The sequence below is a fragment of the Mastigoproctus giganteus genome, chromosome 8 (assembly GCF_048544385.1).
Source record: "Mastigoproctus giganteus isolate SK-2022 chromosome 8, ASM4854438v1, whole genome shotgun sequence".
In the NCBI taxonomy this organism is placed as follows: domain Eukaryota; kingdom Metazoa; phylum Arthropoda; class Arachnida; order Uropygi; family Thelyphonidae; genus Mastigoproctus; species Mastigoproctus giganteus.
Window position 1 is genome coordinate 26,581,601 of NC_143582.1, and position 22,089 is coordinate 26,603,689.

Sequence of the window (22,089 nt, forward strand, 5' to 3'; positions counted from 1 at the left end):
AGCTAGCAAAGACGCTGGTTTGAAAGATTTGTTTGAAATTTCTAATAAATATTACATTTAATATTAAATTGTTTCTTATTTTCATTTCGATGCCATATGCTTGCATTTCACTATGTACATAGTCATATTATGAAGGTACATATAATACATACATAGACAAAATTTTAGACTAGTTTTTCTTATATATTTCATACTTTGGAACGAAACCCCTTCATTACTATGGAAGCCATAACCCAGTATTCGCGTTTTCGGTATTCACGGCATTTCTCAGGAACGTAACCCCCGCGAATAGCGGGGGTTTACTGTATAGAGGTTTTGAAGGTTATTTATAATCATATGTATAGAGGATTTATATCCTATATACATACAAAAGGGTTAAATAAATACAGTTGTCATATGCTATAATGACAACCACATTCAATGAGAGGCAAATTCTTTATGCAGCCTCTACTGCTTTTTTTTTGCCTCCCCTTCCCAAACATTTTTTACCTAGTTAGAACTTGCTCATTTGAGTTGATCAAGCAGCACCATATCTTGAAAACCACTCTTCATGTCTATTTTATCAATTTTAATTTTAAAACATTTTCTTGGTTGCGCTGTTACAAGCATCTTTATTTAACAATGGGTTAATCTGAAGTTTGTGGCAAAACAAACTTAGTTTCAAGTATTTATTTATATAAGAACAACTTTAATTATATTATATGGGTTTTGATTGGAGATATAAAGAAGGTTTTTGGCTATGTTATCCAACCTGGGGCTTTTCAGGAAAAAATGTAGCTCTTCTCTGTGAATTGTCTTCTACAGAAAAATTCATTGCCAATTTTTCTTGAGACTCTTCCTTCACATCCAAGCAAATATCATACTGCTGATCCAAACCTAGGTAGCAATCACTCATCAAGTATAAGGTATATATCACCCTGCCAGGTGTTTCTGGAGTGTAGAATATTAACTGTAATCATGAGAAAACAATATTTTAGTTGCCCTTTATATCCATATAAATAAATTTTATATACAGTCCATTCCGGTTATTTGGGACACATTGGGACCAGTGCATTTTGGCCCGATTAAGTGGCTACTCCAATTATCCGAAGTTTTACAAAAATAGTTAAAAATACAATGTACCCCCCTTTACAATTAGTTCACTGTACAATCAAATCACGTTATGATGAACTCACCATAGTAAAGTACTGTTCACTATACAATGTGTAGTAAGTGTCAATGTGTCATTATGATCACATTTGTGAATTGAATTTTAATTCTATTGAACAGTGATTCTAATAGGAGGAATATTATCCACAAATTTAACCTTCATTACCTTACCAATTAAAAAATTAAATATGTGAAAAAAAAAAGAATATACGTGATAATCGGAATATTGTGGGTGGGGGGGGGGTTAAAATTTAAAACAGTAAAAAGATAAGCAATCAATAACAAAACATGGCACACACAAATTGCAAGTAACACGATACACACAAGTGAGAACGGAATAACAAAGCTTTAAAAATAGGAATGAAGAGAAGATCTGAAAATTAATTTTTTTTATATGATTGAAGATTTCATGGAAGTGTAAACACATTTCACCATAATAACCCACAGAATTCCAGCTGTCCGTATTATCGCAAATTCAGTAAGATCGAGTTTACTGTCCATTTATGATAGATTTCGCTAACAGAAAAGCCCAATAAACAGGTGACTGCTAATTGTTTTTATGGTTTGACCTCCAGTTGTAGGGTAATCTCCTGTTCCGATTAAACGGCATGTCCCAATTAAGTGAAGTAAACCCTGTCTATTTTCTCGGTTGGTTTCTGTTTTTTAAGATTTGCTCCAAATAAATGGCTGCCCCGATTAACCGGTGGCCCAAATATAACCAGAAGCCACTGTATTTTATGTCATTTTATTTATTTTTTAAATTATACACTTAATCATAGATTTATTCACTTCCATGTCAAAGAGATAACATGGCAATACAATACTGCACTTTAAAATCATTTGGTTAGGCTGTGAAACATGAAACCTCAGCATGTTTTTTTCATATTTTTATAAATTAAAAAATGCTTTCTTTGTTCAAAAAGAGCTCTGCAGTTGCTATATTACGTATATCTAATATATATAAATCAAACATGAGATGGATTAAAAGACTTCAAAAATAATACTTGACTAGTTTTTCAAATTTTATTTTAAAAGATATTGGATCATCTTGAATTCTATTGCTGCTTCTATTAGAATGAGCAGCAACCTGCTGGAGATTTCCAGGACTGGTGTGAGTCATAGTGGAACAAGTAAATATATGGGCTGTGTTAGGGTAACTAAGAGTAGAAACAGGTGCATGTAAACTTGCATGTACACCAATGCTAGGAGCATAGTTAAATTTGAAGAGGTTCAGTGCTAGACCCATTGTTGTTTTTTATATTCGTCAATGATATTGATGAAGGTATATCAGGCTTAATGCCAAGTTTGCAGATGATACAAAGTTTGTCAATGACAGTATGCTACTCCAACTGGATCTAGATAAGTTGGGCGAATAGGCTGAGAAGTGGCAACTGCAGTTTAACATTGACAAATGCAAAGTATTGTATAGGGGTAGTACTAACCCAAGAGAAACACCAACTGTGTGGTATACACTCAGGGAAGTGGAAAGTGAAAAAGACCCAGGGATAACTGTGTAGTCAGATATGAAGTTCGCTGAGAGTGCAGTTGGGCTGCCAGGGCAGGTCATGGTGTCTTGTCAATGATGTATAGGAATTTTGCTAGCCGGGACAGGGAGGTGATTATCCTGTTGTACAAGGCAATGGTCAGGCCACACTTTGAGTACTGTGTACAGGTCTGGAGACCTAATTTTAGGAAGGATGGAGAGCTGCTAGAATGAGTACTGGTGAGGGGAACAAAGGGGTGCTCTTACCAAGAAAGGCTTAAGTTCTGCAAATTTCAGCACCTAGAGAGTGCATCTTATATGCCTTAATCAGCACATGCAAGGTGCTGATTGAGGTGTATAAGACCTTGAATAGGTTGAGCAAGCTGAATGCTGATGGGATTCTTGCTCAGATTAAGAATCTGAGGAAAACTAGTTGTAAAATAGATGTGCGGAAATTTGCCTTTAGCCAGCGGGTATTTGACTGATGGAACACACTTCCATCTTTTGTTGTGGAAGTTAAAAATGCCTGTCTAGCTCAGCCTAAATAAATTACGGCTGAGCTGGACAGGCATTTGGAATGAATGGATGGGTGTAATGGAAGGTTTTTTTTTTTTTTTTATTTCCTTTTATTATGGTTGATGCTGCATAAGCTTGCTTTCTTGCATCTACTAATGCTAATTAAACATTAACTAACATCTCAATAATGAACGAAAGAGTACACACTCTTTTATATAATGTCTTTTTTTTTTTTTTTTTTTTCCATACAAGAATTTATTTCACATATGATGAAAATTACTGAATTCACTGAAAATGAAGCTTTCTTTGCTGTCAAAGTGTAGGGAACGGCAAAAACAAAGCTGGTAGACATAACAATGAAAGTCACTGAGTCCAGTGACCACTTAGCAGAAACTGAACCTACCATAGCATTCAGCAACACTGCATATTTAGACTTAACCAAATATTTTTTCATCCTCCATGCGCAACAGCCAAGATAAAATTTTGCAACTGTAATTGCATCTTTTCAGCTCTGCTCAGACACTTGGTATTTTCAGTCTATTACTCCATAGCCAAGTGGTCATGAGCAGGAGTGCAGTAGCACATGCTCTTTGGGTAGACTGGGGTTCAAGCCCCTTACTGCTAAATATGGTTGATCTGTCAACCCACTCTGGGCCAGCATGGCAGATTATGGTCCGTTCCCTCAACATGAATCGTTGAGGAGGGTTCAATCCTGCAGTGGATTAATAATGGCTGCAGTTTATCTTTTTTTTATTTTTGTTCTCAGTTATTTTAAAGTAACATCAAGCTTATTACTGGTTCAAGAGCAGTTCAGAGAAAACATAACAAAAAGTGAAATGATACCTTTCTCTGCATGGATTTCAAACAATACTCCAGACATGGATGCTCTATTTAGCAGGTATGTACAAATAATTCATTATAAACAACAATGCTTATTTTAATGTACTCAAGGTAGTGGATGCAGAAATGCTAGCAAGAACAAAACTTGGCAATCTTGTCATCATGTGAAATTTACAGAATTTCTACAGAGCAAAAATCCTTTCTAATACTGACTAAATGCATTGACCATCTGCTCATGAATTAATGAGAATTAAAAAGGTGCTGCACAGTGTCAATATGAATATCTGACTAAAATTTTCTCTTAATTAATACTTGATAAATATTTGATCTATTCTGAAATGGTATAGATACTTCAAACACAAACCCATTTAAATTGAAATGAATGTGTTTTTGTCCCTTGAATAACCAAGTTTTACTAAAACTTTCTGGCATGGCTTCAGTGTTTTCTTCACTACCGAAGACCATTCTTTGATGACATTCAGCCTGCAGGACTAACCTGCTCCACTGCCAACCAGAGACATTGATGTTGGAAACCTTTACATTCCTTTGTCCCTATAACTGGGATGCCCTTAACCACAGTTTTATATGAGATGGAGCACCATGTCACATTTCCTGATCTATGCATAACCTGTTCCGAAAGCATTTCACCAATGATAAAGTGATCAATCAATCTAGGATAATATCGTGGCCACCTCATTTGCTCAACCTTACGTCCCTGTCATTTCTGGCTGTAGGTGTATCTGAAGAGCATGGTGTACTATGATATGATCCGTACCCTCACCAATCTGAAGAGTGGCATCACTTGTAATGGTCACTGTTAGCCATCGAAGGCCTAGGACTACTTGTACAGAACATTGTGTTTATTGACAACATGCATATTGCACACATTTCATAGTGATAATCCATCAAGCAGCTCCTTTATTCTTCTCAAGACAATAGCACTATTTCTCTTTCTGGAAGGTGGGGGGGGGGGTATGTGAAGAACATTTTAAATTAAGATCTGGGATGTGCTGGAGGGGGCTCAGAGGAAGTTACATTTCTGTTTGTAGAACCACTAAGTAAACTGCTGACTGTGTGAAATGACCAAGTACAAGGTGTTTATAATTAAAGTATCACTATCCAGAGTTGCCTGAAGCAGGGGTGTGCTGCTAATTTGTTAAAAAGGTGTTTGCTCAATAAGAATTTCATCTAAGAGTTATCCCAGGTTAAAATAGTCTGTTACATTTTATCAAACTATTTTTTAATAGTTTGTATTTACTTTGCGATTCTACATAATTTTTTTGCATATGTATGATGCACTTTATTGAAACTTTTGTGCTCATCATATGAATTTGCCTTTTGAACACCAACTGGCTGGCTTGAGATCCTGGTGAAACCTTTCATCTGCTCTTCACTCATGGTACCATGGAGTATTCAAGGTAGTGCATGCAGAAAATGAACCTTCACACTCAGTTGTTGACAATCTCAATATTCTTTGATTTATAAATGCCTAAAAAGTTTTTCACAATATCATAGTCAACAATACAAAACAGCATTTAGAGCAGTTCTATAGATCACCATATCTAGTTGTTCTTGACATTCATGGACTGGAAGTGTGACAGAATGGGTACTACAAAGTGACAAACCTCTCTACACAATGTTAAATTCTAATGGATATGGCTGGGAGTATCACCTCAACTATGAAGTCTTTTTGGAGGCAGGCCGAAGGAACAGATGTTTCAGCTAGTTTCAAAAGTTTGTTGGTGGTAGGGCATGAAATCAAAGTCCATGATCTACTGGGCTGTTTTGGACTATTATACACTACTTAAATGCAAGCAACACTATGGAAACAAGCAGCGACGGTGTCAGCATAACTACATTCCATGTCATACAGGAGGGTCGTATAGGACGTGCATCCAATTAAGTTATGAGCAAAATGGCCTAGTTCCAAATTAGCTCATATATATATATATATATATATATATATATATATATATATATATATAACAGTATACATATTATAACTGTTTAATAATTGCAATTATATATATTATTATAATTTACATATGAATTTGTGTAACGTAAAAGATCATAACTATCCCAATATTAGCGATTTAAATTGACTTGTGGATAATAGCATCATCCCTAATGTGAGCAGAAGTCCATGAGCCTCAGCCTTGCAGGCCAAAAGTCAGGCTCTGTCAACAGAAGAGCTGGCTGTATTGTATTATTTCAATGTGACTTTAATTTCTAAACATTAAGTTATTTCAATGCCTGCATTGAAAATAATCTCACAATCTTTACTACTTAAAAAAGTTTTTATTTATTATTATTTTTTTTAACTAGGTAAAATTAATGCCTACCTGATGACTAGCTTTAAAAGAAACATAAGGTATCCTCTTCATGGCAATAAGTTCTTTATTTTCAGGGTCTCCTAATATTAGAAACCAACCTTCATCTTTTAGTTTAGGAAACTTGGGAGCTATAGCTTTAGTGTCTGGTCTTCTCAAGCTCTTTCTCATTAAATTCACAACTATAACATATTCTGTGTCTGCAGCGACTTTTAACCAATAGAATTCTGGACGTTTCCCACCTAAATACAATGTAAAAATTTTAAGATAGATGCTATTCCAGACCTTACACTGACTGACCAGTGTATTAGGGACATATACCATCATCTAAGGAATCAACTGCTCCACAGGCTGTGTCATGCATCTGTAACAAGCTATGTAAAGCAGGCAATTAGGGAACATGGATTATGTCATATTCAGTGAGAAAATGAGCCAAAGGTGTGGCATGATAGTAGATGTTCCTGAGAAAGTATCCAGTCAATAGCAGTCCTTTGGTAAGAGACAGCTTTTGGATATCAGAAGTCAACAGAGGATAAAAAGAATCAATCAAATGATGGGGCAGCACAAAGAGACATATTAGAACATGCAGCATATTAGATGCTGTCTAAGATGGGACATAAGACAACAGGAACCCTCACTGGGTTCCACCCATCTGCTAATGCCCTGTCCATGACAGAGTCCCTTGCTCCATGATCCACTCGAGCTAAAAGCAAGCAGATATGGGTATAGTGGACAAAGAAACATTAACACTGAACATTTGGGAAGTGGAAAAGGTTGGCCCAATGAATCCTGGTTCCAGCTGTTCCATGCTGATGGCATGACTACAGCATGAACTGACCCATCATGATAGGTGTTAACATTGCAGGCTGATAGTGGAAATATCATGGTGTGGGGAATGTTTTGTGCCACATTAGGTGTGCTGATACTGATAGATCAACATCTGAATGCCACAGCTTATGTGAACACTGTTGCCACCCAGATGTATCCTATCCCTTCATTTTCATACTTATTCATTTCGTAATGGTTACTTCCAACAGGATAATGCATCCTATCACAATGTCATACAGTATGGTTCATTTAGGAATGGTTCCAGGAGAATGAGAGTGACCTTACCATGCTTCATGGGCCTGCTTGGTCAGTGGAACTCAAACTAATTAAACATCTGTGGAATGAGGTGGGTGCAACGAGCTGTTTGCAGTAAGGATTTTCCATCATCAAATTCAAGGTAACTGTGTGATTCAATCAAGTCAGCATCTAAGAGGAACACTTTTGGTACTTTGGAGTTCATGCACTGATGATCTAAGGCTGTTATAACAGTTAAAGGGGGTGTTGCACTCTTGATATTAAGTCAGAATATGCCTAATAAACTGGCTGCTCAGTATATATAAATTGGTAATGCACTCATATGATAGGAAAGTAATTACTTACCTATCATATGAGTTTAATTTTAAATAATTTTTTATTAAGTTAATTATAATTAAAAATCTATAATAAGCATGCATAAGTATCTTAAGCAATGAAAAAAAAAAAATTATTGTGGAATAAATGTAAATATCACTGTAATGGAACAAGTTACAGGGGGTGGACAAAATAAAAATCTGGAGTATCTGTGATAAATAAAAAAAATAAATGTTTATATTCCAGGATGACCACATGGTCAGAGGAGTTCATAGGATAGAGAGAATACAAGAAACAGTGCTGCACTTAGCAGTCAGGGGCTTGAACCCAGGTCATTCAAAGCACATGTACTTATGCACACTCATACCCGACCTGGGCCACCCTTTGCTTTTAACATGGCTTGTATTCATTGTAGAATAGATTCAAATAAATCTTGAACTGTCCTAAGAGGAATATTGGACCATTCTTCAAGGAGGAACGTTTCAAGCTCTCTGAGTGACAAAGGTGGAGGAAATCTACTTCTCACTCACCTCTCCAAATATGCTCACAGTGGCTCAATAACATTTAAGTCTGGTGATTGTGTAGGCCGTGGGAGATGCTTAGTTTCTGCTTCATGCTCCTCAAACCAAGATTGGACACATCTGTGTGTATTGGAGCATTATCATCTCGAAACATGGCATCATTTGTGGGAAACAGTGTTTGTACCATGGGATAAACTTAGTTACTCAGAATATCAGGATAATCAGTGGCTATAATTCACCCATTCAGGGTTGATGATAGGACCTAAAGAATACCAAGATATTGCTGCCCAAATCATTGCTGATCTTCCTCTTCCATGTTTGACGGTTGGCACAAGGGAGTAAGGATGATGCACTTCCTTTGGCATTTCGCCAAACAAACTCTCCCTGAAATTGGAAAATGATAATTGGTCTGAAAATATGACATTTACAATCATTGTGTCCAGTTTTTATGCTCATTGCATCTTCTTTTAAGCATTATCATTGGTAACAATTTCCTTGGCAATAGTGGCTCTGCCATAAATTTCAGCTTTATGAAGTTCTCACTGAACCGTTTTGCTAAAACCAGGATTTCAATTATTTTTTAAGTGGTAATTTTGTTTTTTTGGGCTACAGTCCTTTTCAGTGTCACGATTTGACCTATCAGATTTTATTTTTCCATACATGGTGAATGCAGGCATCACTTTCGATACGGTTGTTCTGGATACAACACAAAAATTAGCAGTTTTAGTCACTGATGCCCATGCTAAATTACACAAACCAATTTGACCTCTTTCACCTTGAAATAAACATCAGCTTTTATCATCTTTCCTTCACAGTACTACCTATGACATAATAAAAAAAAAAAAAAATCATTGCTGCATATTCATAAAATATGTCATACAGCCATTACAAAAATTACTACTTTCATATCAGATGGCCAAATGATTTAGACAACTTTATCTTCCTCAATCAATGACAAAAAAATGGAAGAATGATTAACAGAAAAATGACTTGCAGTAACTAGATAGTTGGTTAGAAATTTTAGTTGACACTGGTATCAATTACTGAAGGCCATGATTATTAATGGAATGTTAATCGCTGTGATAATCAACTGCACACTTTGCACTGGAACATTATAAATTTTGTACTTTTAATTATAATGTTACAGTTATTTCTTAGTGATTATACCCATATTAATAATCATGTCCTTCAGCAACATGCACATTAATCCTTTATGAACTAATACAACGAAATGCTAATATTTCATATAACAAAACATTTCTACCCAATATTCAGTATTTATAATTATCCGATTATACTAACCAAATGGCAAAATTTCAGTCTTTCCTAGTTCAAATAGTTTTATCATTTTGGTTTTAATATATGCCTTTCATATTGCCATAAATAACTACTGCATTCTGATTTTTCAGTTGCCTTTCCCCCCCCCCCACCCTTTGTGCTCTGAAACTCAATTTTAGTACAGAGTATAAATAAGGCATGGTTTTTGGTATAACTAGCATTTATACAATTATTTTCAGGTGAACATTTGCAGTGTTAAAATTTCATAGCCTTTGGCATTTTTTTTTTTTTTTTTTCTTATTAGCTAAGTATATAGTATATTTTCCTTGTTGGCTGCCACTCTTTCATACTGCACTACTGGTCGAAGGTGATTTTTAAAAACACTGAATTTGTTGACCTGGGGTGAGAATTACATGGTTTCCACCCCCAGAAATTTGGGTCCTTTGAATTCAGAATCAACCAGAGGATAGATACAATTTACAGACAAAATATTTACAAAGGTGCAATAGGCTAATTACTAAGTTGCACAGTCTTCCCCTTAGCTGTAACCAACTTCCCAAATTGTGCACATCCCCTGCAGTTAGTACAGCGGGTGCAAAAGCATTAGTATAGTATAGTATATAATATAATATAATGTCAATTAATCAGCAAAATCTACTAATTTTGTTAAACTTCATTGCCAATTAAATTGTACTTTTAACTAAATACATATAATGACTTAGATTACAAACGAAACATAATTAATTAATACATAACTTGATACGGAAGTTATATAAACAGAACTCGTAGATAATATTTGATACTGAAAAATATATATAGCGTTATAACTGTGTTGGGATACAAGTTTCCGGTTATAATTTTGTACTGAAATTGAAATTTTATTGAAATTAAATCGAGATGACTCAGACCAGAGCAGCAAAGCAAAAGGCTCAAGCTAATGGGACTGCTGTGGCTCAGAGGAGAACTGAGGGGGGAAGTTGCCCTCTGAATCACAGCCTTTTAAAATACACTGCTTGCATGATGTTTGTGGAGCAATCGGGTACGGGACATAACATTGCCATGGGGGATGTCTTTGTGTGTGTGCGCGATGCAAGGAGTGTAATGAAATCAGGCGACAACTCAGCGTTGTTATGGGCCTATATGAGAGCTTGAAGGACAGGGTGGATGCCCTTGAAGGATTTAAAGTGAGGGGCCCATCAAGCTCTCAGCTGCCCACATCAACGCCAGAGCTTGCACTTGGTCATCACGCAAGGCAACCCCCAAGGCAGAATGCGCTAGTCCCACAGGAACTAGTTGTTATGTTATTGTTGTTATTTGGTTTTTTAGGAGCATTAGCAACTAAGGCCATATTGCTCCGGTGCGGTGGTCATTCCCTGACCTTTCTGCATGTTCCGTATTTGGTGGTGACGGGCTCGAACCCCGGTCTAATCAAGAAGGGTGTGCTACGCACTGCTGCTCCTTCCCACCTGGCTACGGAGGCGCCTAGGAACTAGTAGTTGTTGGTGACTCTATTGTCAGAGAAACGGGGAACATGCTTTGTAAAAAGGATAGGTGGAACAGAACCAAGATATGTCTGCCAGGGGCAAAGGTTGATGATGTTGTAGCGCGGATATCATCTTTTAAGGGCACAAAAGGTGATATAGTTGTACAAGTTGGCACTAATGATATTAAGAGTAGGAGACCGGCAGAATTACTTAACAAGTACACATCGCCGTTGAAAAAAAGCCGTGAATTAGGGGTGAATTTGAAAGTGTCTGCAATTCTGCCAGGACACGATAGGAGGGAGTATATGATGAGAGCCTTGTCGATCAATTTGGCCATGGAGAGATTGTGCAAGGCTCAAGGGGTAGAATTCTTTTCAGCCTGGTCTGTATTTGTTAACAGAAGGGACTGCTTCTACAGGGATGGGAGACACTTAAATAGGAAGGGTGCGAGAATATTTGCTGATGTTATCGAGGCAGTGTTAGGTGGGTCCGAAAACTGCTAGCTTGGGGGGGGGATACAAGGACTAATAGATTAACAGTAGCCACTGGCAGAGGTGAAAGTGATTCTTGCACTGCTTCTATTGGAATGAGCAGAAGCCTGGAAAACAAGATGCAGGATATCTCAGAGACTGCTGGGAGTCATTGCGGTACAAGTAAATACATGGGTTGTGTTGGGGTAGCTAAGAAAAAGAAAAGGTGCATGTATAATTGCGTGTACACCAATGCTAGGAGCTTGGTAAATAAATTTGATGAATTTGAGGTATTGTTCAAAACATCAAAGGCGGATATCAGAGACGTGGTGTCACACAGATATAAGGAATGCAGAACTGGAATTTGTGGGGTACAATGTGTACAGAAAGGATAGACAGGATAGGAAGGGAGGAGGGGTTATGCTATTAGTTCAGAAACACACAAAATGCAAGGAAGTGAAGCCAGTCGACAATGCTGGACAGCGCAGTGTTGAGTCAGTTTGGTGTTTTTTTTTTTTTTTTTTTTTTTTTATGTGAACCCCAAACACGAGAGGTATTAGAACCTATAGTACTTAGTACCGTGCTTGGGTTGAAGGTTGAGAAGACGAAAGAAGATATTTGTTGACATTGGACTTGAACTTCTGTAGATTGTACTTTCCAGGAAATACGCATGAAGGAAGGTTGTTCCAGAAAACGGCAGTTGAATGAATAAATGAGGAAGATGAAAAGTTGGTTCTGTGTGTTTGAAGTTGGACAGTAAATGGATGTTGGCGGCACGTGTTCGGACTGTTTCGAAAGAGAGAGCAGGAATTATAGAAAGCCAATTCAGAAGAACAGTGCCCATGGAAGTATCTGTAGAAGAGGCATGCAGCAGAAACAGTGTGTCTATGAGACAGCGAGTGGAGAGAGACTGTTAGAGATGAATCATTAATTAACCTAACTGCCCTCTTCTGAATAGAATCAAGAAGCCTGAGAGAGGTTTTCGGGGCACCACCCCAGTTGTGGGAAACAATATTCCATGGCAGGGCGGATTTGCGATTTATACAGAGTGAGCAGCTGTTTGGAAGAAAAGTAACGCCGAGAGCGAAAGAGAAAACCAAGTTTTTTAGATGGAGAGGAAGCAATATTTTTAATGTGCTTGTGCCAAGAGAGATTAGAAGTCAGGGTAATCCCCAAAAGAGATATATTCTTTTGCCTAGAAATTGGAATGTCACTAAAGATAAACATAGGAGCAGAAGGATCCTTTTTGCGAGATATAAGACAAGACTGAGTTTTAGAAGGGTTGAAATCAACTAAGTTGTCTTTGCCCCACTGGAGCACCTGAAGATCGACATTTAAGGAATTGGTAGCAGATTTTCGAGAAGTTGAAGCTGATTGAGCAGGACAAGGTTTCTCAAAATGGAAAGTTGAATGTAATGTGCTATCATCGGCAAAACTATGGATAGGATTTCCAGTCAATGGAAGAAGGTCATTGATATACAAGAGGAAAAGAGTGGGGGAAAGAACTGAACCTTGGGGGACACCGGCATTAGTGGAGAAGTTAGAAGACAGAGAGCCATCTACCATCACCCTCAGTGAGCGATCAGAGAGAAAACTGGATAACCAATTACTAAAAACAGTTGGCAAACGATAAGATGGAAGTTTGTTTAGAAGACCTTTATGCCAAACACGATCAAAAGCCTTTGAGACGTCAAGAGCAACTACTTGTGCTTCACCGAATCTTTCCATTGAATTAGTCCATAAATGGGTAACATAAGTCAGAATATCACCAGTGGATCGACACTGACGAAATCCATACTGGCGATCACTGATCAGACGGAAGGTTTCTAGGTAGTTTAAGAGTTGGCGGTTAATTGATTTCTCCATTATTTTAGAAAGAGTAGAAGTAATTGCAATGGGACGATAGTTGGATGGGAGGGATTTTTCACCCTTTTTAGAAACTGGCTGGATATGAGCAAATTTCCAAGCAGAAGGAAAAACACCTTTGGAATAAGAAAGTGAAAAAGGGCGGCAAAGAATAGGAGTAAGTTCAGGAGCACAGGTTTTGAGAACAAGCGGATAAATACCATCAGGACCTGGTGCTTTCTTAGCATCAAGATTCATCAAAATCCTTCTGATATCCTTTTGACGGAAGACCACAGGAGACATTGAATGGAGCGTGTTGGGAATGGTGGGAGGTGTTTTACCAAGATCATTAATACATGAGCTGGAAGAAAAATGGAATGCTAGCAGGTCAGCTTTATCCTTGGCTGAAGTGACAACAGAACCATCTGGTTTGGACAGAGATGGGCAAAGGTTGTGGCCAATAGCTTTGGCAAGAGACCAGAATGCTCGGCTACCATTAGGGCAAGAAGCAAGTTTTCTACTCTTAGCCTGTTCAACCTCTAGTTTGGACTGATTAATAATTGCTTTAAAATTGTTGCGAGCTTTGGTGTAGGCAGAAAATGAAACTGAAGAATTAGAAACAAGCCAATTACGATATGTAACATTCTTCTCTTGGACAGCCTTAGCACATTTATTGGAAAACCAAGGTTTAGATAAAGGACGAGATTTTAAAGTGGAGTGTGGGATAAAGGATTCCATTCCTGAAAGAATAATTTCACTGACACGATCTGAGCAAACGTTGACATCAGAAGTTTTGAAACAGTAATCTGACCAAGGAAAAGAAGACTCGCAGGTCATCCCATTTTGCATTCTTGTAATGCCAAACAACACGAGGTGGGGAATAGCCATGAGATAAAGGTTCCAATGGAGAAGAGACAATAACCAAGTTGTGATCTGAAGTGCCTAAAGGACCTCTCTCACTTCGACCGTGTACACGTAGAAGGGTTGTTTGTGAGAAAAAGATCAAGCGTATTGGCTGTATGATTAGGATTGTCCGGTATTCTTGTAGGTAAATGAACAATCTGTGCTAGGTCATTAGTAATTGCAAAGGCCTCAGCATCTCGACCTGCTGGGACGGTGTGTCTAGAAAACGGAAGCCAGCTGGAGTTGTGAACATTAAAATCACCAAGGAAAATTACCTCACTGTTAGGAAAGTTGGACTGGAGAAAGTCAAGTTGCAACGAGAGGAAGTCAAAGAGCTCCAAGTGATTGGTGGAGTTGGGAGAACGGTAAAGACAATAGATGAATTTGACACAATGATGTAAAGAGATTTTAAGCCAGAGAAGATCAAAGAGAGGAGATTCCAAATTGCCAAGTCTCTGATAGGGAATATCAGAACGGACATATGCACAAGTACCACCTTTGAGGCGAAAGGAATCATACAGCAAATAATTTGGACATCTGAGATGAGTAGTAGTTGAATCAACCAATAACTGAGTTTCTGTCAGAAAACGTACATGGGGTTTGGCAGACTGCAAGTGGAAATGGACATGGTTGAGATTAGAATTGAGACCACGTATATTTGAGAAATGAATTAGGAAGTCCTTGGGAGGTTTAGATCTTTTCACAGATAAGCTTGCTCTATTAGTTTGACAATTCATGGTTTATTCAATAGTAAGAAAAAGTGGGTGGGACATGCTGTATGAAGTAAAGAAATTTTTGGATATGGCGTACATGTGGTAAGAATATACCGAGATCCTTGACATAACGTGGCCTCGACAATGCTCCCCGCATACACACTACTTGGACTCCCTCCAGTCATTATCTGGCAGAGTAGAGGTAGCAAGATTATACACTAGCTGATCCGGAAGCCTCCTAAAGTGTTACCAATAGCTTCGGTCCGGTGTACTTACTAGCGGCCGGCCTGCGAACACCGTTTTAGAGCTGTACCCTCGAAATGTAAGGAATATTGGATCTCGCCACGACGTTCATTATAATCTCAAAAGTCATCAATCATACTGCATGTTGGAAGAGATAGGGAAGGGTTGACCGGAACTTAGCTCTAGAGACTAAACATGGGTTCCACCACTTCAAGCCTCCAATAAGCAAAGTGGTGGTATTACACCGGTTGATGAGAGTCATCTACCACCTAGTACTGCCTGGTAACATAGAGGGGCGGCGTTCCTCCATGTGGTGTGGGCCCCACACCTCGACCCCTGCTTACGTTGGTTCACACCTGGGTGGTCACCCACCATGTACTTGTGCATGGAGGTTATATCCAGGATTACTAACAGTCCCACCATCGTGAAGGTGCAAGCAGAGGATTTGGCTGTCACAGACTGTCCGGACTTCGCCGAAATTGGGTCCACTTGACTTGAGTGTCACCCAAATATCAATTCCATCAGCGTTTTAGACTCCCAGGTAGCAAGTACAGCTTGTCTGGCATATCTGAGAGAATGTCTGTGACAACCTCAAGGACCATGAGGTTGTCACAGACATTGTGTGACAAAAGCATTGGTAGAACAAAATTGAGAGTAGGCGTGTGCTATAGGCCTAATGACTTGGATGAATATAATAAGAAACTGTACAGGGAAATAGAGTGGGCCAGTAAATCAGAGAGTCTTATAATGGGGGATTTTAATTTCCCAGATATTGACTGGAATTTGTGGGTTGGTCACTCACACACTAGCAAGGCTTTTGGGGATTTATTGGATGATTGTTTTCTACATCAGCATGTTTGGGAGGCAACTAGAGGGAGTAATACTCTTGATTTGATTATCAGTAGTGATTCTTCATGCATTAAGAAACTTCAGATAGAGAAACCACTAGGTGGCAGTGATCATAGTGTGCTGAAGTGGGATTTACTCAAAGAGGTAACTACCATCAGGGGTAAAGGGAAGGGTTATTGCTTTCATAAAGGCAATTACGATGGTCTGAGACAGCATTTAAATTCCATACAGTGGGACCAACTGATGATGTTACCAACTGCAAATTCAAAATGGGAAGCATTCAAAGAACTTATCTTGGAAGCTACTAGGCTTTACATACCAACTAAGAAATATTGTTCAAGGTTTAGGCCTAAATGGATGTCAGATGAACTAATGAAACATATGGCAGAGAAGAAAAATGCTTGGGATACATATAAATTAACACGTGACACAGAAGCCTATGATAGATATAAGTTGATCTGTAACCAAGTTACAAAGAAGGTTAGGGAGGCGAAGGCAGATTACGAGAAATCTTTGGCAAGGGATGCAAAGAAAAACAGCAAAGAGTTCTTTACTTATGTAAATTCTAGAAGGATTTGATTTGATTTGATTTGGTAGTTGTTGGCGCATCGGCTTCTGTGGCCATATTGCACCTCCCAAGGTTTTTGCAGTACTTTGATCCAAGCCCGAGGCGGGAATCGAACCCGCGACCTTTGGGTTGCCGGGCAGGTACTTTACCCACTCGGCTAGCCCGGTCGGCTTCTAGAAGGAAGGGGATGAATCAGATTGGTCCACTTGATATTGATGGTTCAACAGTTGACGATCCTGCTCAGGTAGCTAACAAACTAAATTAATATTTTCCATCAACATTCACACATGAGCAGTTATTCAGCAAGGGGAATGCCAGAGGTGTATACAACTCTGGCAGTAAGCTAGATAATCTTGTAATAACTGAGAGTAAAGTGGAGGAGAAATTGTTGAAGATAAACACAAGAAAGGCACCTAGGGTGGATGGGATCTATCCAGTTATATTAAAGGAGGCAGCAAAGGAAGTAAGCAAACCCTTAGCATAATTATGAGAGCTTCCTTGGACTCCGGGGAGGTACCCATAGACTGGAGATGTGCAAATGTGACCCCAATTCCCAAAGGAGGATCAAAGGCTGACACAAGTAATTATAGACCTGTGAGTTTAACTTCTGTTCCAGGAAAATTAATGGAGGCACTGGTTAAAGAAGCATTGCAGGATCATCTAGACAAGACTTCAGTTATAGCTCGGACACAGCATGGTTTTGTTAAGGGGAAGTCTTGCTTGACCAATTTGATTGGATACTATGATGCAGTCATAAAAGAACTGGATGCAGGGAATAACTTTGATATTATATTTTTGGATCTTAGAAAGGCTTTTGATACGGTTGCACATGGAAGACTGCTGCACAAATTGGAGCAGTGTGGCATTGGAGGAAAATTGCTGCTATGGATAAAGGGGTGGTTGAGGGGGAGAAGACAGAGAGTGGTAATCAATGGACACTGCTCATTGTGGACTAATGTTATGAGTGGAGTCCCTCAGGGTTCAATGTTGGGTCCATTATTGTTTTCTGTATTTATAAATAATATTGATGATGGTATATCATGCTTAAAGTCCAAGTTTGCAGACGATACATAAGTTGGCAGCGTTGTTAAGGACAGTATTGACGCTATGCTGCTGCAACAGGATCTGGAAAGGTTGAGCAGATGGGCTGAGAGGTGGAAAATGAAGTTTAACATTTACAAATGTAAAGTACTACATATGGGAAACAGCAACCCCAGAGCAATGTATCAACTCTGTGGTACTACACTGACAGTGGTAGAGAATGAAAAGGACCTGGGGGTAATTGTGCAGGCAGATATGAAGTTCTCTGAGCAGTACAGACGGGCTGCAAGAGTAGCTCATGGTGTCTTATCAATGATATACAGGAATTTTTTTTGCAGGGATAAGGAGGTGATTATTCCCTTGTATAAGGCAATGGTCAGGCCACACCTTGAGTACTGTATACAGGTCTGGAGGCCTCATTTTAAGAAGGATGTAGAGCTGTTGGAACTAGTACAGAGAAGTGGAACAAGATTAGTGAATGGAACAAAGGGTTGCTCTTACGAAGAAAGGCTTAAATTTTGCAAATTACAATGTCTGGAGACTAGGCACCAGTGAGGTGATCTGATAGAGGTGTATAAAGCCTTGAATGGTTTGAGCATGCTCAATGCTGATGGGATTCTGCCTCTTGCTCAGAATAATCAGTTGAGAGGGCATAAATTCAAATTGAGGAAAGACATGTAGGATAGATGTGTGGAAATTTGCCTTTAGCCAGCGGGTAGTTTGTTGGTGGAACAGACTTCCATCCCTTGTTGTGAAAGTTGATAGCCCAAATAAATTTAAGGCTCAGCTGGACAGGTATTTCGAACGAACTGAGGAGTGAAGTGGAAGTTTTTTTTTTTTTTTTCTGGCTGATGCTGCATAAGCTTGCTTTCTTGCATCATATGCCTATGCTAATGCTAAATTCATTTCAATAGCATGTGGAAGAGGTCTAGTTTGATACAGGAATTAAGGAACTTTTATGGACTTTTCATGTCATGATTAAACTTGTCAGTCTGGATTAGAGAGTACACATTTTTTCTCCAAGAAAGCAACACAAGCAAACTAACTAATGAAGGCACTTGAAAAGCCAAAATTGAATAGCACTCTAGGTGAGAGATAATCTGTATCGTGGCAAAATGGGTACTCTGTTACATCAGTACTTACTTACTTGCCCTTAAATCTGGTCCTGAAACTGACTTCAAGCAATGGAACCTCAAGGCATCAGCTGTTTTGCTTGCTTATTTTAAGCAACTTAACCCAGAGCAAGATTTCTGATACAAAGTAAATGTTTATTTTATCTCTTTTCATTTGAGTTTGAAGCATGTTAAAATAAAAATATCTGTAGAACTGAAGTTTATCTTATCAGTGATGGTATCTCTAATCATGATGATGACAGTGCCACCTATACCCCATTTTCTTTTATATTTATCAAAAAAATTTTTTTGGTGTTTTTGAATTATGCTGAAAACTGAGTTATATTTAAGTTAAATAACTGAAAAAAAAATATGATAATAAAAAAAAATAATAAAATTTCCAATAAAATAATATATTTTATTGGAAAATTTCTGACTAAATTGGAAGAGTTCTTAAATATGCTAAACTATAAAATGATGAGGAAAATTAGTGTATAAGCTTGTAAATTTTTAAAATTCTATTTATTTTTATTTTAGCATTACACAAAATGCAATTTTTTAACACTTTGACCTCATCACTCCATAACACTTGATTCTCCATAACTACATTAAGAGTTTTCATTCAATGTCAACATTTCAGTGGGCACTGCAGTAGGAGATAAAGATATCTTAACATCCTAACAATGTAAACTAAAATTACCTTGTATTTTTTAACCCTTACAAAACACAATGTGTGATATTTATTGCATTTAATAGATAAATCTGAAATATCACATAGTTTCAAATAATTTTCTTTTGTAACAGCTTAACGTAATCGAATTTTAAATCTCATTAGCAGCATTGTTGTTGCTACTACCTTTCATCAATTTGGTAAGCAACATATATACTATTTTAAATAGTATATATGTGAAGGAAGAAATGTTAGAACTAGTAGCTCTTATCGAAACAACTCGTGGTATCTATGTTAGAAATGCGCTTGAATGGGAAAAACCAAGGTCTCATTGGTCTTTTAAACAACGATCCTAAAATTCCACGTTTCTTACCTCTTCACTGCATAATTCACTGCGAGCATCTCATAGCAAAGTACTTCAAATACGAAAATGTGTGGAAGTTTGTTTTGCAGATTGTGAATTTAATTAGAACAAATGCCAAAACACATCGTCAATTTAAGAACTTTTTAGAAGAGTTGCAAGTGAATGATGAAACAGAATTGCCCAGTGATTTATCCATATGGCATGTTGTAAGATGGCTGTCAACTTACAACGTTTTGAGCCGTTTTGTGGAACTCCTAAATCCTATCATAACATTTACAAAAGAAAAAGGAGAAAAATACCCAGAATTAGAAAATGAAACTTAGCTTTCTGACTTAATGTTCCCTACAGACATTATAGAACATTTGCAAACACTTAATTTGGCTTTACAAGGAAAGGAAAAAATTATTATTGATTTGTCACAAACTGTATTTAGTTTTGAAGTTAAACTTCGGCTTTTTGTGTATGATCTTAAGAACCAAATATTTAATCATTTTCCACGAGTAAAAGCAAATATAATTAATATCAAAGAAGAAAAGTTAGACTAATACAAAGAAAAATTGGAAGAATTGCAAGCAGATTTCAAACATAGGTTTGAAGATTTGAAAACTACATTTGCATATTTTGTGAACCCATTTATTTGTGATATTATTGAAGATGGATTTCCAATTTCTGAAATAATACTTGTTGAAAAAGTGGCTGGGGAATTGGAGTTATTAGAGATTAAAGAGGATCAGGCATTGCAAATGCAGCACAAATCTACTTCTATAATTGAATTTTGGACACTCGTGCCAGAATCAAAATATCCACATTTAAAGAAAGCTGCTTGGCGTCTAATTTCAGTTTTTGGTACAACATATTGCTGTGAATCTTTGTACTTCACAATGAAGTTTGTGAAGTCGAAATATCATTCACAGTTGACCAATCATCATCTCACTGAATTGCTGCGAACGGCTTTAACAAATTTTACGCCAAATTTCAAAGATTTGACCAAAGGTCTTCGTTAAATGTTATACTTTTTATTAATGCATTTTTATTATATTTTATTTTTATTATTAAAATTTTGAAATAATTATTTTGTATTTTCTTTCTCTTAATTATATTTTCTTATATATGTATACTTTACATAGCACTTAAGACTTGTGTAGAATATGTAATCATATTAATTAAATTAAATTAAATTTGTGTATTTAATACTATGTAACTATGGTGTGGCTCTTTATAATATATGAAAAACCGGAATGCGTTCTCATTGACCTCATGCGTGCCCACCCCTGATTTATTATTTATAACAGCATGTTAAGGAAACCACCAGGGGCAAAAATGATCGTCACTGTTGACAGGGGTCATTAGCAGGGAGTGATCACAGAATTCAGTTGTTAAAGGCAAAGAATGGGTATTAATTTCAGGAAAAGAAATTATGACTACTTAGGCAATACTTGGCCTCTTCAACTGGAAAAATAGTATACAGAGTGGGAATATGTTAGAATTATGATATATCTTTAAAGGTATAGTCATAGAAGCCTTGAATGTATATGTACAGTTAAGAATATATAACACAAAATAGGATGCTGAGAAAGATAAAAACTAAGCTACCCAGTTTAAAAGAGCAGAAAAAGATGGTATGGTAAAGTTACAGAGCGATTTAAAAATACTGAAGCCTACAACAGCTATAAGTTGATCTCTAATAGTGCCCACCAAAATGTTTAAGCTGGCAAAGGCAGATTATGAGAAATTGATGGTTAAGAGTAGTAGAGAAAAATAATTTTCAGGAAATAATTTCGACACTGTTCACTTGGATCTCAGCAAAGCATTTGACTCAGTCCTATATGAGAGGTTACTGTATAAGATGGAACATTGGAATCAAAGAGAAAATCCTTAGATTTTTCACAGATGGCTGCAGGGCAGGAAGCAGAAGAATTGTGATTAATAGATATTACTATTAGTAGTGCCAAATAATGCAAGAAAGCAAGTTTATATGGCATCAGCCAAAAAAAAAAAATAAATAAATAAATAAAACCCCATATCACCTGTCCATTCCCCCAACATTCTGTGCTGTTTTTCTTAAATTATTCAAACTGTCCACTCCATAACAACAGATGGAATTTGTTTCAACAATCAACCACTGGCCAGCTTCTGCACATCTATTCGGCAACCATCCTTCCTCAATTTGGATTTATGTTCCCTCATTCCCGTATATCATTGGTAAAACCCCATGAGTTGTCCTCACACCCTGTGTGCACTGTTCAGAGAACTTCATATCTGACTGCACAAGTACCCCAGATCTTTTTCGTTTTCCACTGCCCCAGTGCTGA

The 22,089-nt window shown here is 37.5% G+C and overlaps 1 protein-coding gene across 2 annotated transcripts in view; it reads right to left on the minus strand.

Annotated features, from left to right (window-relative positions):
- Positions 1-325: 325 nt before the first annotated feature.
- The window catches only part of obe (activating signal cointegrator 1 complex subunit obelus), a 402,671-nt gene continuing 380,907 nt past the window's right edge, over positions 326-22,089 (minus strand). For both annotated transcript variants that reach the window (XM_090379766.1, XM_090379764.1), the window contains exons 38-39: positions 6,331-6,560; positions 326-949 (exon numbers count right to left, since the gene is read on the minus strand). In XM_090379766.1, coding sequence (XP_090235892.1) covers positions 743-949; positions 6,331-6,560 — 437 coding nt within the window. In that variant the 3' untranslated portion in view covers positions 326-742. The remainder of the gene's footprint in view (positions 950-6,330; positions 6,561-22,089) is intronic.